Source organism: Arachis ipaensis, chromosome B1 (assembly GCF_059453495.1).
Source record: "Arachis ipaensis isolate K30076 ecotype BB chromosome B1, ASM5945349v1, whole genome shotgun sequence".
Taxonomy (NCBI): Eukaryota; Viridiplantae; Streptophyta; class Magnoliopsida; order Fabales; family Fabaceae; genus Arachis; species Arachis ipaensis.
In genome coordinates this window covers 30,479,534-30,494,363 of record NC_142436.1, presented here as the reverse complement: position 1 = coordinate 30,494,363, position 14,830 = coordinate 30,479,534, and the positions used below count along the sequence as shown (strand labels likewise).

General features: G+C 27.5%; 2 protein-coding genes across 2 annotated transcripts; both read right to left on the bottom strand.

Moving 5' to 3' along the window:
- Positions 1–5,624: 5,624 nt before the first annotated feature.
- On the bottom strand, positions 5,625–9,698 carry LOC107617479 (EPIDERMAL PATTERNING FACTOR-like protein 2). Its single transcript, XM_016319248.3, has 3 exons — positions 9,173–9,698; positions 9,040–9,074; positions 5,625–6,041 (listed from the first exon to the last, which is right to left on the bottom strand). The coding sequence occupies exons 1-3, from the start codon at positions 9,288–9,290 to the stop codon at positions 5,787–5,789; spliced, it is 408 nt and encodes a 135-aa protein (XP_016174734.1). The 5' UTR covers positions 9,291–9,698; the 3' UTR covers positions 5,625–5,786.
- Positions 9,699–13,375: 3,677 nt separating this feature from the next.
- Positions 13,376–14,494, bottom strand: LOC107604860 (uncharacterized). The gene is made up of 4 exons (XM_016306570.3): positions 14,161–14,494; positions 13,853–14,057; positions 13,695–13,750; positions 13,376–13,527 (listed from the first exon to the last, which is right to left on the bottom strand). The coding sequence occupies exons 1-4, from the start codon at positions 14,492–14,494 to the stop codon at positions 13,376–13,378; spliced, it is 747 nt and encodes a 248-aa protein (XP_016162056.3).
- Positions 14,495–14,830: the final 336 nt, after the last annotated feature.

Below are 14,830 nucleotides of genomic sequence, written 5' to 3'. Positions count from 1 at the left end.
TCGGAAGATCTGTGTTGTTGAAGAAGAATGAGGATAGCCAACTTGTGAAGAAGCATACTATTTTTGCTTTGTTTAGGAGTATAATAATTAGGGACATTGGTAGTTGTAGTTGTGTTTTGTATGTATATGGTAATTGTTTAGGAAAATTTTAAACTGTGTTGATTATCAAATTGTTAGATTGAAATGTCTCATTATATTTAGATGGATATGCATGAAATCAATTGTGGTGAAATAGTATAAAAGAAACACATTGCTTTTGGTTTGAACAATCTAGATGCCACTGGTTGCAGCTGCCATGGTCTCAGCACTAACACTATTCTGAGCCTTGTGCCGGATTACTGTTTGCCTTGGACGTCTAAAAGGTTGCTGAACCTGAAATAAACAAAATTATTATGAGGATGTTTCATACAGATTTCAACATACGCATTAAGTCATTCAAAATTAGCATACTTTTGGCTTGCCTGAAACATTTTTTTGTGACATGTGAAGGAGAATCTTCACTTTGAGTGTCATGAGAGGGAGGATTAGAATTTTGTAAGCTACCAGGTCCAAATACATCAGTTTGTGTTTTCAATGAAACCAAAAAAAGACAATGAATATATTTGAGGGTAATGTCACCAATTATAGGTCAGATAGGTCTCCAAACATTAGGTTATCAGACAAATAGGTCCCTACAGAAGCATAATCATCAGGTAGATAGGTCCCTTCGAACAGGTCACATAGGTCCCCCATTTAAAACGTTTTCGTTTCGCAACTCTGTCTTCCATGGTGGGAACGAATTTGTCCTCCACGAAACGATGTCGTTTGCTTTATGATCCAATACGACGTCGTTTTGTCCAGCTTGGATGGGGACCAAATTGTCCTGAAGGTGACACATGGCAGTTAACCTGACACATCAGCCTGTTAACCCCCACGTAAGACGTCTTGATCGGGTCAAACTGTCATGAGGACGTATCTGATGTATAACTAAAAACGTCTGAAACAAAATTTTAGTTAAATTTTATTGAGGACAAATCTGTTCGACGATAAATTTTTTGGAGACCTATTTGAAGTATTACTCTATATTATTTTTATGCTCGTTATTATGCTAGCATATAAAGGAGATTTTTTTATGGGACACTAAATTTCATATCTCGAATATCGGAAAAATTTAGGGTCACTCAACTATTATGATCGCATTAGTTGAAAGGTGAAAGCTAGAGATACATTCGTTTCATCTTCCATTTATTGAATATACCAACACTAGAAGATGTTACAATAATTCTTGGTCTCTTCACAAATAGTCTATTGGTTATATGATCATCAGACACCACTACAACGAGCTTGAAAGTGATCACATGAATGTATGAGGCATTATTTTGGGTGTGCACTTGGAGCGAGGAATCATAAAGGGAGCGACATTAAGTTGGCATGCTTTTGCAACTTAAAACGTCACATATGGTTGAATGTTTGAGTTGCTAGAGAAAGATGTTAAAGTGTCACATCAAGTTTGTTTCAAGGATTACTGAAACGTTGATTTGAATTTGAATGTGACATCCAAGTCGGTCCTTTTGTATAGCAGCGCTGATTTGTGAGGAGGTGGGGATGGTACCTACAAGAAACTCTAATGCATAAGTTAGCAAGAATTTTCGACAAATTTTTAATAGATTAGAACGTAAATATACTTAAGAGGTGTCAGTGTATTTATAATAGAGTTGATAACCACCTTTTTTAGTAGTTCCACCTTTATTCGTAGATAACTATTCTCTTTATTTTTGTAGTTTGTTAGGATCTATCTTTCAGAAAAGATAGAGATAGTTGGAGAAATTTATAGAACCCTAAATCCTAAACAATTATTTACTTAAATAAATATAAACAATCTCTTTTTATTAGTAAAGTTCATCCTCTTAAGTGGATTTTTCATCTTTATTAAGCCTGATTTTTGTGTTTTGAATTAAAGTATGAACAAAATTGCTATTTAAAACAACTTTGGGTGTGTTTGTAAAACACGTTGGAGAGGATAAAAGTGTGTTTCAGTACTTTGAGCGCTGTTCTTTGATGTTTTGTAACTTTTTTTCTCTGAACGCCAACGTGATTCTGCATCCCAAAAGCTCGTTCACTAGAAGCAAAAAATTATAGTTTCTGCGTTTACTCAACGCACGTTTAGGTTATTGCTAGTTATTATTGGTTTTTTCATAATTTTTTCTAAATAAATACCGAGAATATTAAAACAATTATTCTATTTTTTGTGCACTGTTTACTATTTTAATTTTATGTAATATGTATTATTGTTCCTATTAAAAATGATAAAATAAAAAAAATTAATTATAAATAATAATAATAATAATATAATTTGTAAAAAATTAAAACCTAAAATAATAATAAAAATAAGATTATTAAGAGTACTTAAAATATGTTATTTTATATATTATTTTTAATTTAATAAATAAATATTAATTTTTACTATAAAAAATACTTAAAAATTGTCAATTTTTATATGTTATTTTTAATTTCATAAATAAATATTAATTTTTATTATAATAATAAAAAAATTATAATATACTAAAATTATAAAAAAATACTATAAAAAATACTAAAAATATATAAAAAAATTAAATATACTTAAAAAAAATAATATTATAATATAATATTATGGGCAATTTACGTTTTTAAATTGTTTGAATCCCAATTTTATTGTAAATACATTGTTTCAAAAACGGATACGTAAATACATTGTTTCACTAATTTTTTTTATATTCATCCCTTCTAAAACTTATGAATGATAAAATAATTTATTTTTAGTAAAAAATAGTGAATTTTTCACTAAAAATAGCAAATCAAATAAAAAAATGCGCTAATTTTTACTAAAAAAATTATTTTATCATTCATGAATTTTAGAAGGGATGAAGATAAAAAAAATTAGTCTTAGTTTATATATTTTAGTACTTTGTCAATACTCACTCTTTGATTTGCTATTTAGTCTCATTTTAATAAGAAATACAAATAAAAAATTATTATATGCATATTTATATTTTTTATTTTATTCATCAAAATTATGATGTTATCACTATTATTTATCCAATCAATCAACTATAAAATACAAATAATTTTTATTTTTTGACATAAAACAATAAAGTTACACAAATAAAAAAAAATTCGTTTAGCTAGAACCTCAAATGCAAATCAGCAGCAAAGAACACAACCCATGTTTCAAACTCTCCTAGTATCTCTTGTATGGTTGATATAAATAAAAGAGAATGAAATGATTGTTAAAGAGAAAAATATATAATTTAGTGAACTTTTGGCTAAAAATAAATTATTTTATTATTTATAAATTGTAAAAGAGATGAGAATAAAAAAATAGTCTTGATTTATATAATTTAATACTTTGAGTATTGTATTTTTTTAATACTATCCTCCCCCATCCATTTGTGAATAAAACTTTACCTCTCTACATTTGGCCCCTCCATGGTTTATATAAGAAGCCCATTGACACATACTAAACGTAAACCGCTATAGGCACCAGCAGTTTACGCACGCACACCAACCTACATAAACCGCTGCTGCCAGCAGCGGTTTATGACCAACCAAAAATACACATAATCTGCGGCTGGTACTAGCGGTTTCTGTGCAATTGTAAACCGCTACTGGCAGGCAGTAGCGGTTTATATAAAATAGTGAAACAATGTATTTACGTATCCGTTTTTGAAACAATGTATTTACGTAAAATTGGGGTTCAAACAATTTAAAAATGTAAATTGCCCTAATATTATATTTTTTTAGTAATTAATTAATTATTTATCTAAGAGTGATTTTAACTAATATTATCCAAACAATATTTATTTTATCAAAATCAATTTTAGTAAAAATTGTCAAACATAAATCATGTTGGCACAAACTCACTTCTATCCAAAATCACTTCCATTCAAACTCCAGTTTGTCCAACGTGAATCCAAACACACACTTTATTTTGTGGTAAGTTTGGATTGACTGTGTATATTGAAGAAAATTTTTTTTGTGTGTTTTATACTAATAAAAAATCAAACTTTTTTTTTGGTTCACTCAACTGATTTTTTGCCATGAATTGGACTGTATTAATTTGGTGATTAGTTATTGGTTAAACTTGAATTAATCGATTAGTTTGGATTTTCAAAACCACTTCAATCGAATCAGGCTTACACCATTTTCAGAACATTTTTAAAGGAAATACAATTTGTCTCAGCAATTTCATTTTAATTTGTTTTTAAAAATAATACAAAGAACGAATTTGTTTTTCAAAAATGAAAAAAAATTACAAACCCCAAAGCTTTCTTAATTTGGAATTCGCCCACTATATCTTGAAAAAACATGAGAAACCTCATTTTTAGCCGCTCCTTCTCAATTCTAGTTTTCAGCAACAATGACAGAATCGGTTATATTTGCATTGACTTTTATCTTGGAGGTTCGTTTGTGTTCTTTGTGTTGTCGTTTTTAGCAGCAGACACTATTATTAGATGAAAGTTATAGTTATTGGTCTTTCATTGGCCCTTAGGTTATTGTTAAGTCAAATTAAAGATGAAGTTTCCAATTACCGGATTACATTACATGGAATGCTTGCATAACTTCTCAGAAAATTTATTCTGTAACTCATTTTTAAATTTAAAGTTTTTATTTTTTTATTATTTTTAAAATGAGTCATTTGATACAAAGTAAATGATTAATTTGGTGTATATGTAATAATGATATAGTGAATAACATGAAGACAAATAACATTGTGACACGTGGTATAATCCGACACGTGGCAAAATAATATTGTGACACGTGACATAATATCCATGTCAGTATGCTATGTGTTGTTGACCGATTACGTCATCATACCGTTACACGTGCACGTGTTACCAAAGGTCCACGTCATCGAGCCACGTCAATGCATCGTTAACGGAAAACGGATCAGGACTAATATAGTATAATTTTTTCAATCTCAAAAATATAATTAGTACAATTAAAATCTCAGAGACGATTTTAGTACATAGCGTGAATTTCAGGACCACTTTAAAAATTTAGTCGTAGTAAGGGATAGCGACGTGCTACTTCATTTCTGAAATCATGGATTCTAACCTAAAGTAGCAGATCTCTTGCTTATTTATTTATTATTTTAAAAGAAGAACCAGAATGTAGATCTCGTACATGAGCATTCTTCACTACTACACATTTTAATTTGTATATTATTGAGCATTTTCTTTCATTAAATTTTTTACAGCAAAGTAAATCTCCACTTTAAATGTTTTGATACAGTATGATCACGTTATCCTCTTTCTATCCTTCTTATTTGAACTTCCATGGCCTTCATGGTTGCAGTTTTATCGAAGAGGGGTGGTAGTGAAAAATGGTACGAAATTATTGGGAAAAAAAAAACAAATTGATTAACGCACGATGGACCTTAAAAAAAATTAATTGTAGAAATAGAATTGAAATTTATTTTAAAAATTAAATTTTAAAAATATTTTAAAAAATTTAAAAATATTAAAAACAAAAAATATATTTTACAAAAAATCTAAATATCAAATTATATTTATTTTTAAAGATTTTTTTAAAATAAATTACTTTGCTAAAAAAATCTTTTACAACCTCATCCAAACAAAACCGAAAGCTTGTTCCTCGACCTAAACATAAATAAACAAAAGCCTTAGCTTGTTCCTCACAGGCAGGAACTTGGAAAGTAAGAACAATTTAAAATTGAATTTACATATACAGAATTGACATGGTATCCTTTTTCATTTACATAAAAGAAACTAGAAATTACTTTGGAGCTATATTGCAATTTTATTTCATGGGTTGAAAATTAGGTTCCCACATTTGCACTTCCAACTCATAGGCTTGTAGTTAGATTTATCATCTCCTCTTGCATATGCAATTTTAAAAAGCTTTGGAGGATTTATGTTCCCTTTCTGAATTTGGAGGTTAGTATTAGTAGGCACCTGAATTGCCTTACAGTGTCCACATGAACTGCACCTTCTTTCACATTTTGGTGGCTTTGACCCTATTTGTGCCCTCAGTATCTTATTATCCTCCTCTATTACTCCCTGCATAAATCATCATAATTATTATTGAACTTTTGACACTAATAAATTTTTCTACTTTATATGCTAATATGAAAAAGGCAAGGGAAAAAAGAGAAATTTTTATTTATTTATAGAGTAATGATTAGGTATATATATATATATATATATATATATATATATATATATATATATATATATATATATATATATATATATATATATATACTGTACTTATTTCATTGATTAGTGAAGTACATTCACCTAAGACCTATTTTAACTAATGTATAACTTATTTTTATGCAATCTATTATTATATCTACTTATATATAAAAAGAAGCACAATGTTTTTCACAGACAATTGTTAACCTTTACGTCTATATGAAGAGTAAAGTATCAATACGGTCCCTGTCCATTTCCCAAAATGACAAGACGATCCTTAACCAAAAACACGTTCTATTACGGTCCCTAATCCTGTATTCCGTCTGCCAATCCAGTCCTTCTGTCAGTTTTCCGACAAAAATTTGACGGAAATTACTAACGTGTCAGATTAAAAAATAGACAGGGACTTAGTTGTCTCTAAATTTAAATTGGTTAGGGGTTTATTTGTCCGTATTATTCTTTAAATAATATTTTTTTAATTATTTTTTTCATTATATTAATATTCTTTTTTTAATAAATAAGTGCAAACTAATTAATAAATTATTCAAATTTAAAAATATCATTTATTATAAAACCAAATAAATAATTTTTAAATATATAAATAAAAAACATTAAAATTCAGTTAATACATTAATAATAATAACCCTATGATATACTATTAGTATTATGATCTAGCTAATTTTTACAATAAAGTGAAAACCAATGAACACATTATTTAATATATAGTAAACTTTTTTTGACTAATAACAAATTTAATTTTTTATCTCTTTAAACTAAATTAATAATTCTATTTGATATCTTTACACTAAAATACACTATGAGTAGGCTACTAATACTAAATGAAATAAAACATAATAGAATTATTAATTTAGTTTAAAGAGATAAAAAATTAAATTTGTTACTAGTAAAAAAAAGTTTACTATATATCAAATAATGTGTTCATTATTTATAATACTAATAGTATATCATAGGATTATTATCACCAATGGATCCACTCCTATAGGTGTGGGGGGCAAGCGCCCCCACTACAGTTTGAAATTTTATTGAGTAGTATATAATAATAATAATATTTATTCAACTTTCGACACTTGATAATCAATTTGAGAACTTCATATTAGATTTCCATTATAATAATCAATTTTTAAATTTAAATAAGATTGGTGTTCTTTTTTAGAAATCGGCTCAAAAGAATATTATCTATCCATTTGTGTTTTTTCTTTTGAAATTAGCTTTAGTTTTTTTTCATAATAACTACACTAATTGAATGAATTTTTTCAACTATGAATATCATCAAGAACTAATTGTATGAAAGTTGAGTTTTAAATGATTGTTTAACGACATATATAAAAAAAGACATTTTGTTTGTGACTAAAAAAAGGGACATTTTGATTATATTGTCAAGGTTTCAAAATATGAAATATAAAAAATTAAATTTTAAATTATGTGTTATTATTTAAATTACTATTTTCGTATTTTAATTTGTAATTAGATATCTTGAAACCTAATCATATTTTATAATAATAAAATATAATTATAACAACAATTATGCTACATAAATATAAAATAATCACTTGTACAGAATAAATCTTAAAATACAAATTTTGAAATATAAAATACACATTAAAAATAAGTTAATATATGTATTTATACTCAAATTTATAGTAGATAATTTGATAGCTAATTTTTTATGTAAATGTAATATTTTTATTATAAAAATTATTATCATGTTATATATATTTCGCCCCCACTATCAAATTTTTTTGGATCCATCACTAGTTATTATTATTAATGTATTAACTGAATTTTAATGTTTATTATTTATATATTTAAAAATTATTTATTTGCTTTCATAATAAATGATATTTTTAAATTTGAATAATTTATTAATTTGTTTGTACTTTTTTTTATTAAAAAAAGAATATTAATATAATGAATAAAAATATAATTAAAAATATTGTTTAAAGAATAATAAAGACAAATAAACCCCTAACCAATTTAAATTTAGAGACAACTAGGTCCCTGTCCATTTTTTAACCTGACACGTCAGTAATTTCCATCGAGTTTTTACCGAAAAACTGACAGAAGGACCGAGTTGGCAGACGGAGTACAGGGTTAGAGACCGTAATGAAACGTGTTTTTGGTTAAGAATCGTCTTGTCATTTTGGAAAATGGACAGGGACCAGGTTGGTATTTTACTCTCTATATAAACTCTAAAAGGTTGGAGATTAGTATTTTCAATTCCAATCATGAGTATACAAAAATTAATTATTTAAAAAATTAATTATTTAATTAATTATTTATATAAAATATATATTAAAATATAAAATATATATTTAAAATAAATTAAATAATATATATAATTATATACAAATATATCATAATTAATTTAACAACAAAATTTGTATGGCACACAAATATTCTTGTTTCAGTTATATATATATAAGAAATTTTTGTTATTTTCAAAATTTAAATTAAAATTATTTATCGAAAAAAAATAGTATTTGTTGTTTTGGCTAATCTTGTATTAGTTATTGTTATAGATATTCAAATAAATAAAATATATGTTAGGTATATATTAAAATTAACTACTAATATAAAATATACTTTGAAATATAAAATATATATATTAAAAATAAATTAAACAATATATATATATATATTGAATAATTTTGATGATTAATTTTAGTGTATAAATAATATTTTTTAAAATAAAATGTTAGATTAACATAGAATGTGCCTGGCCTCTTCATCTACCTGTTAGTATAAATTCCTTCAATGCAATATGAACATGGTCTAACAATAGAAGAAAATAGAAGAAATAATAATAATACATACAATTCACATCCAAAGTATATTCTACCTGGTGAAAACCACTTTGTTTGTGAGTCTTTCTTCCTGTTAGAACATGGAGATTATATCAATGTCAGTTCATTATTGTTTCTTCATAAGTATAAATATGCAGCGCAGCTTTGGAAAATGCTCAACATTTTTACCTTCAGTAACTAACCCATGATGGATCCAGCTTGAAATAATGAAGAAGAAAAGTGAAATGCTAAAAATAATAAAGCCAAGCCTTCTTAGACCACAAATTGCATGATGGTCAAGCCCCATTTCTAAGGAGTAGTGAAAGTTTGAAACTTTAACTCAAGTGATAAACAACATATGAAAATTGATTCCAATAATTATAGGGAGAGAAAAAGGAAAATGGACAAAAGAAGGAGGAGGAAGAGAGTAGACTAGAGAGAGAGAGAGAAGACAAAGAGGATGCAGCAGTAACAGAAAGGAATCGAAGAAGAATAGGATGCAGCAAACATGAGTAACTGAATGGAATCACATCAATAATTAATAAGGATCGGAGCAATGCAGCAATGTGTTGTTAACATTTGTTTGTGCGTTTGATGAAGTGATGGAACATAGAATGACAAATGAGAGAAGAAAAGAAGGAGCCCCACAAAAGGGAAACAGTTTTGCTACGTACACAACGTAGCCGCGATGGTCAACTTTGAGCCAATCACCACACAATTACTGCATCTTTTACACAAAATAAAATAATAGCACGCAGGAAACAATAATTTATAAAGGGAGATTTTTTTTGGTTCTTTTTAAAATTTTCTAGTCCAATATATCAAAAATTAATTTGTGAATTTTATTTAAGAGTCTATCTCTAATTAATGAGTTGTTATATATATAAGATAAAATTTAAATAATCGACATTTATTGGAGGGAACGATCTAAATATTTGACCAAAATTTATGCTAGTAATATTTTTATATAAAAATGACATTAAAAACTGTTTAAATGATTCAGTCAAATAGATTTAATTAAACATGTCAAATTATTTGACAATTCATAATATCATAATAAAAATAATTTAAATTATTTTAAATTAAATTTTATTATTTACAAACATTTTTATTTATCCAGATGTGCACGGACCGTGGGGTAACAAAAGCTCACTCTACAGGAGGTTGTGTTACATGACCTTCCGTGCAATTTTATAGCGATCTCTTTTTCTAAAAAAAAATATCGGTAATTAATAATTTTTATTTATTTTATATTTAAGTTAATATTAATTATTTACTTTTTACTAAAATTATTAAATTTTAGGTTTTTTAAGTTATATTTATATTCTGTCTATTTAAAAAAAAAAACAGAAAATTACCTCTATCATCTGTATAACGTTGCCTGCTTTTCCTCCAAATCAATGTGGAGGAATAGTGAAGGTGTCCATTAATTAAAAATTAAAAGAGTATTATTTTAGACATGCTCACATAAAAATTAGTAGAATCCATAAATAATAAATATATTTTGAATAAAATTAATAAAACTCACTTTAATTGTAAACTTGCCTAAAGTAATATAATAAACTTAAATGTTTATTGAAGAATATCTTTTTATTATGTTTTATTGTTAGATCTTGCATCTTGGTACTCCATTCACAACCAATAAAAAATTATTATTTTAATTTTTGAATAAAAAATTAAATAAATAGTGATTTATCATATATATCTCATCAAAATTAAAATTATTTTCTAATTTAATGCAAGTATATCCGTATGTGGTCCTCAATAATTTCTTCTCCTTTGGTCTAAGAGCCCTCTATATACATATTTAAACAAGAAACCAATAATATGTAATAATTGATGGAAAGAAGGTGTACCAGAACTCTGAGACGAGAACTGCAAGTAGATGACATAAAATGATGAAAGGCAAAAAAGAACAGAAACAGCAAAACGACACGAATTTCACATGATGTGAAATACAAGTTCCCACTAAAGGACATGTAATGTAATAACAGCTGGGATATTATGTAATTTTTATTTAAAAAACAAAGGACAAAATATATCAACAGAAGTCTTTATTTTGTTATCTATCTATTATCTTAATATTAGTATAAGTCATATCTACTAATTCAATCTTCGACGGTTCGAATTACGATTTGAATATGGAGTAATTTATTAGCCAAATAATAAAATTTTAAATAAAATTTAATATAAAAATAAATTAGTCTTTAATATATCAGACTAAGAGATATTATAAAAAAAAATTTAATATTTTAAAAACCAATCAAAATTAAAATAATTTTACAGAATGAATAAAAATAAGGCTTTTCTATTTTAATAAAATAATAAGAGATTAAAATTACTTGAATTCTCTAAATGGAATTTGAAAACATGAATTCCTTAAATTATATAATATATAAATCGTCTTAGAATTATGTGTGTTATATAATGCATGGAACATATTATTTTAGGACGATTTATGCTTGAATTGCATTGCACAAATACACATAAATCATCCTAGACAGTTGACAGATTCGGAATAGATCCATCAGAGCTATCTTCCACATCAACCATTCTCGCAAACAACTCCATAGTCCCCAAATCTGGAAATCTAGATTGACTGGATGGAAAATATAACACAAATGTCGTTATCGCCTAACATCTCATACTTTCCAAATTTAACATAAGCTTGTCTGAGTGAGATAGGAATCCAAAACAATAATTGCTTCACACGCTTTTTGTCGCATTGTCCTAATTTCTGTAATATACTATTTCGTAAATCTTCTCAATTCGTTGAAGGATTTACGAACACTCCAACCTGTTGTTTACTAGTGAACGTTATACCCTCACTTGTATTTTCATCAATTTTTTTTTTGGTGATGAACTAGCAAAAACACACTTTCAGCCATCTTCCAAAACCCTCAATTCAACTATGGCTTGATATACATCATGCTCCTTTATTTATAGCCTCTTTAAGCACATAAATTGATCCACGGTCATGTGCTTTCAGCCTAATGTGACTTAGGATAATAATATATAAATCGTGCTAGTATATTGAGGGTTGGCTAATTGCATGTAAATGGTGCTAGGGTTATGAGTTTTCGAGCAAAAAACATTACTCATGTTAGGATAGGACAATTTATGTACATGTTCTAAAGTTTAACCGTCTGGGACGATTTATGTGTATTTGTGCAATACAATTCAAGCATAAATCATTTTAGGATAATATGTTTTATACATTATATAACACGAATAACCTTCAGACAATTTATATATTATATAGTTTAGGAAATTTACGTATTTAAATTCTGTTTAGAAGATTCAAGTAATTTAATTTCAATCTCCTATTATTTTATTTAAATTAAAAAACCTAAAAAAAAGTAAAATTTAGGAGAGAGAATAAACTGAAATTTAAGATACTTTAATTTGAGAACAAATTTAGAATGTTAATTTAAAATATACAGGGAAGGCATAATAATAATAATAGACATTAAACTAGTTATGCTAAGTAATTTAAATTGATTTAGTGATTAATTTATTAATTTATTTAAATAAATATCAAAAAATTTGAATTTTATCTTTAATATGTAATAATTTATTGGTTAGTAATTAATCAACTCTAGAATTTCGATTTGTGACGAATTAATTTTCAATTTATTGAATTAAAGAACACTGTAAAAAAAAATTGAAATCAAAATTGTAGTTTAATAAAAAAAAAAAGTGAGAATCTGTACTGTGTATTACTGTATTGTACCATTTTTCTTTTTTCTTTTTTGGATTTTCTTACTTTGTTGTGAGAATGTGAGTCGTATACAATCCTAGCGGTCCACGTCAAAGTCACTTTATCAGGAATCAGGATAGAAAAATTACCATTAAAAAAAAAAAAAAAAAAAACTAAAAGATCTGGGCCTCTGGGCAATGCAAGTTGATAATTAACAACGATGAAGTTTGCAGAATTGGCTTGTTTATTAGTTATTACCAAACAAGCTTGAAATAACTTCAAAAAGTCCTGACATGAAGGTATAGGCGTATAGGTATTAAAGCCATCAAAAGAGAAACAACTTAGGTTAGTCCGTTTAACTAAGTGTCAGAGGTTCGAATTTCGCGACGGATTGGGAGATACTGTGAGCAACTAAAAAAACAAACCATCAAAAGAAGTGCCACATGTTCAAGGTTTAGAAAACCGGACCGGTCATCAAACCGCTCTAATCACTGGTTCACTGGTTTACTGGTCTAACCGGTTCAACTGATGGTTCAACCGGAAAAACCGTTTTAGAGTAGAATAATAAATAAATTATAAATACACATCTTAAAATATAATTATAGTCTGATATAAATCTTAAAATATCTTCGAAATTTAAAACACTACATAAAATATCACCAACCAAATACACATCCTAACATCATGGTTTATCAATAATCAAAATCCGCAAGAACTTGTTGCAAATCTGCTTCGGTGGGATGATCTTCACCTTCATTCCCACCCTGATCAGCAGAAGAAAGAGATGCAGCATAAAGACCACTACTACCACCGCCACTTGGATATAAATCAGCATCAATTTCACCTAATAAAATAGAAATGTTATCATTATATTATAAACTAACAACATTCTAATAAATCATTAGAAACTAAATATACTATACTCACACAATAAGTCATCCACATTACTAGGAAGATCAGGCTCTTTCTCTACAACCTCTTCAGTCACCCAGAAGTCAACTTAACTGATACTTTCATAATCAATTGGATCATGCTGTGTCTTTTGCTTTCTTTTTTCTTTTTCCTTCCTAAAAGGTTAAATACAATATATGGAGATTTAATAATTTACAAATTTATTATGATAAAGATTACAAATGAAACAATATAGTATTTCATGAAACATATATTACCTGGATTTAAGACGCAAATTATAGGTAACATAAACAATGTCATTCAGTCTATCATGCTCCAATCTATTTCTTCTTTTTGTATGAATCTGGTCAAAAAGGCTCCAATTTCTCTCACACCCAGAAGAAGCAGATGCTTGGCTAAGAATGCGAACAGCTATCTTTTGTAGACATGGAGCAGAGCCTCCGAATAACCTCCACCATTCATCTACCAATTATAAAACCATAACATATTATAAGATATTAATTAAGAACATAGGAGCTCAAAACAAGTTACTATTGATTAAACAAATATTCAACCATATTCTTACCAGGCTTAAGTTCAGATGTAGCTGGAATAACTTCTTGTCTATCAAAACTTTCCTTCCGATCTCTATATAAATGTATTTCTTTCATTGCCTGAACTGAATCCAAATTGTTACACTTGCAATACAAGGTAACAAGATCAAGCAAACCTCGCATAACATCAGGTGCTTCTTTATAATTTTCATTAAAAAAGAATTTAGGATTCAGGAAGTAAGCTGCCGCATGAAGATCTTTCTTCAAATGCTTGTCCCATCTTGAGTTGATAATATCTGTGTACGGCTGATATGCAGTATTGGATTGCCTAAACATCTCCTTAATTGCATCTTCTGCCCTTAACATTCCTTCATAAACATAACCCAAAGATGGGGGGTCATCAGCATCAACAACCCTCAGCAAGTAAATCAGAGGGCTCACAAGTTTACATACACAGCCACTTACTTTTCAGATTATTAATTTCTTATGCTAATTGCTAACCAACAAACAGTCAAATAGAAATTGAGCAGAGGAACGAAGTTCATAGAAAATGCACAGTTCACAAAGAGCAAGTTCACAGGAATTGAAATCAAAAATTGAAATCAGAAAATGCACAGAGCAAGTTCACCGAACACAAATTGAGCAGGAAATGCACAGTTCAGTTCACAAAATAGAGCAGAGCACCAAACACAAATTGACCAA

Excerpts from the sequence above, each read along its gene's own strand:
- LOC107617479 (XM_016319248.3), bottom strand. The coding sequence starts at position 9,290 with ATGGGGCTTGACCATCATGCAATTTGTGGTCTAAGAAGGCTTGGCTTT. Across the intron at positions 9,075-9,172 it reads TCATGGGTTAGTTACTGAAG|GAAGAAAGACTCACAAACAA; the intron begins GTAAAAATGTTG and ends ATGTTCTAACAG. Across the intron at positions 6,042-9,039 it reads AACAAAGTGGTTTTCACCAG|GGAGTAATAGAGGAGGATAA; the intron begins GTAGAATATACT and ends TGATTTATGCAG.
- LOC107604860 (XM_016306570.3), bottom strand. The coding sequence starts at position 14,494 with ATGTTAAGGGCAGAAGATGCAATTAAGGAGATGTTTAGGCAATCCAAT. Across the intron at positions 13,751-13,852 it reads AATTTGCGTCTTAAATCCAG|GAAGGAAAAAGAAAAAAGAA; the intron begins GTAATATATGTT and ends TTAACCTTTTAG. Across the intron at positions 13,528-13,694 it reads TGATCCAATTGATTATGAAA|GTGAAATTGATGCTGATTTA; the intron begins GTATCAGTTAAG and ends CTATTTTATTAG.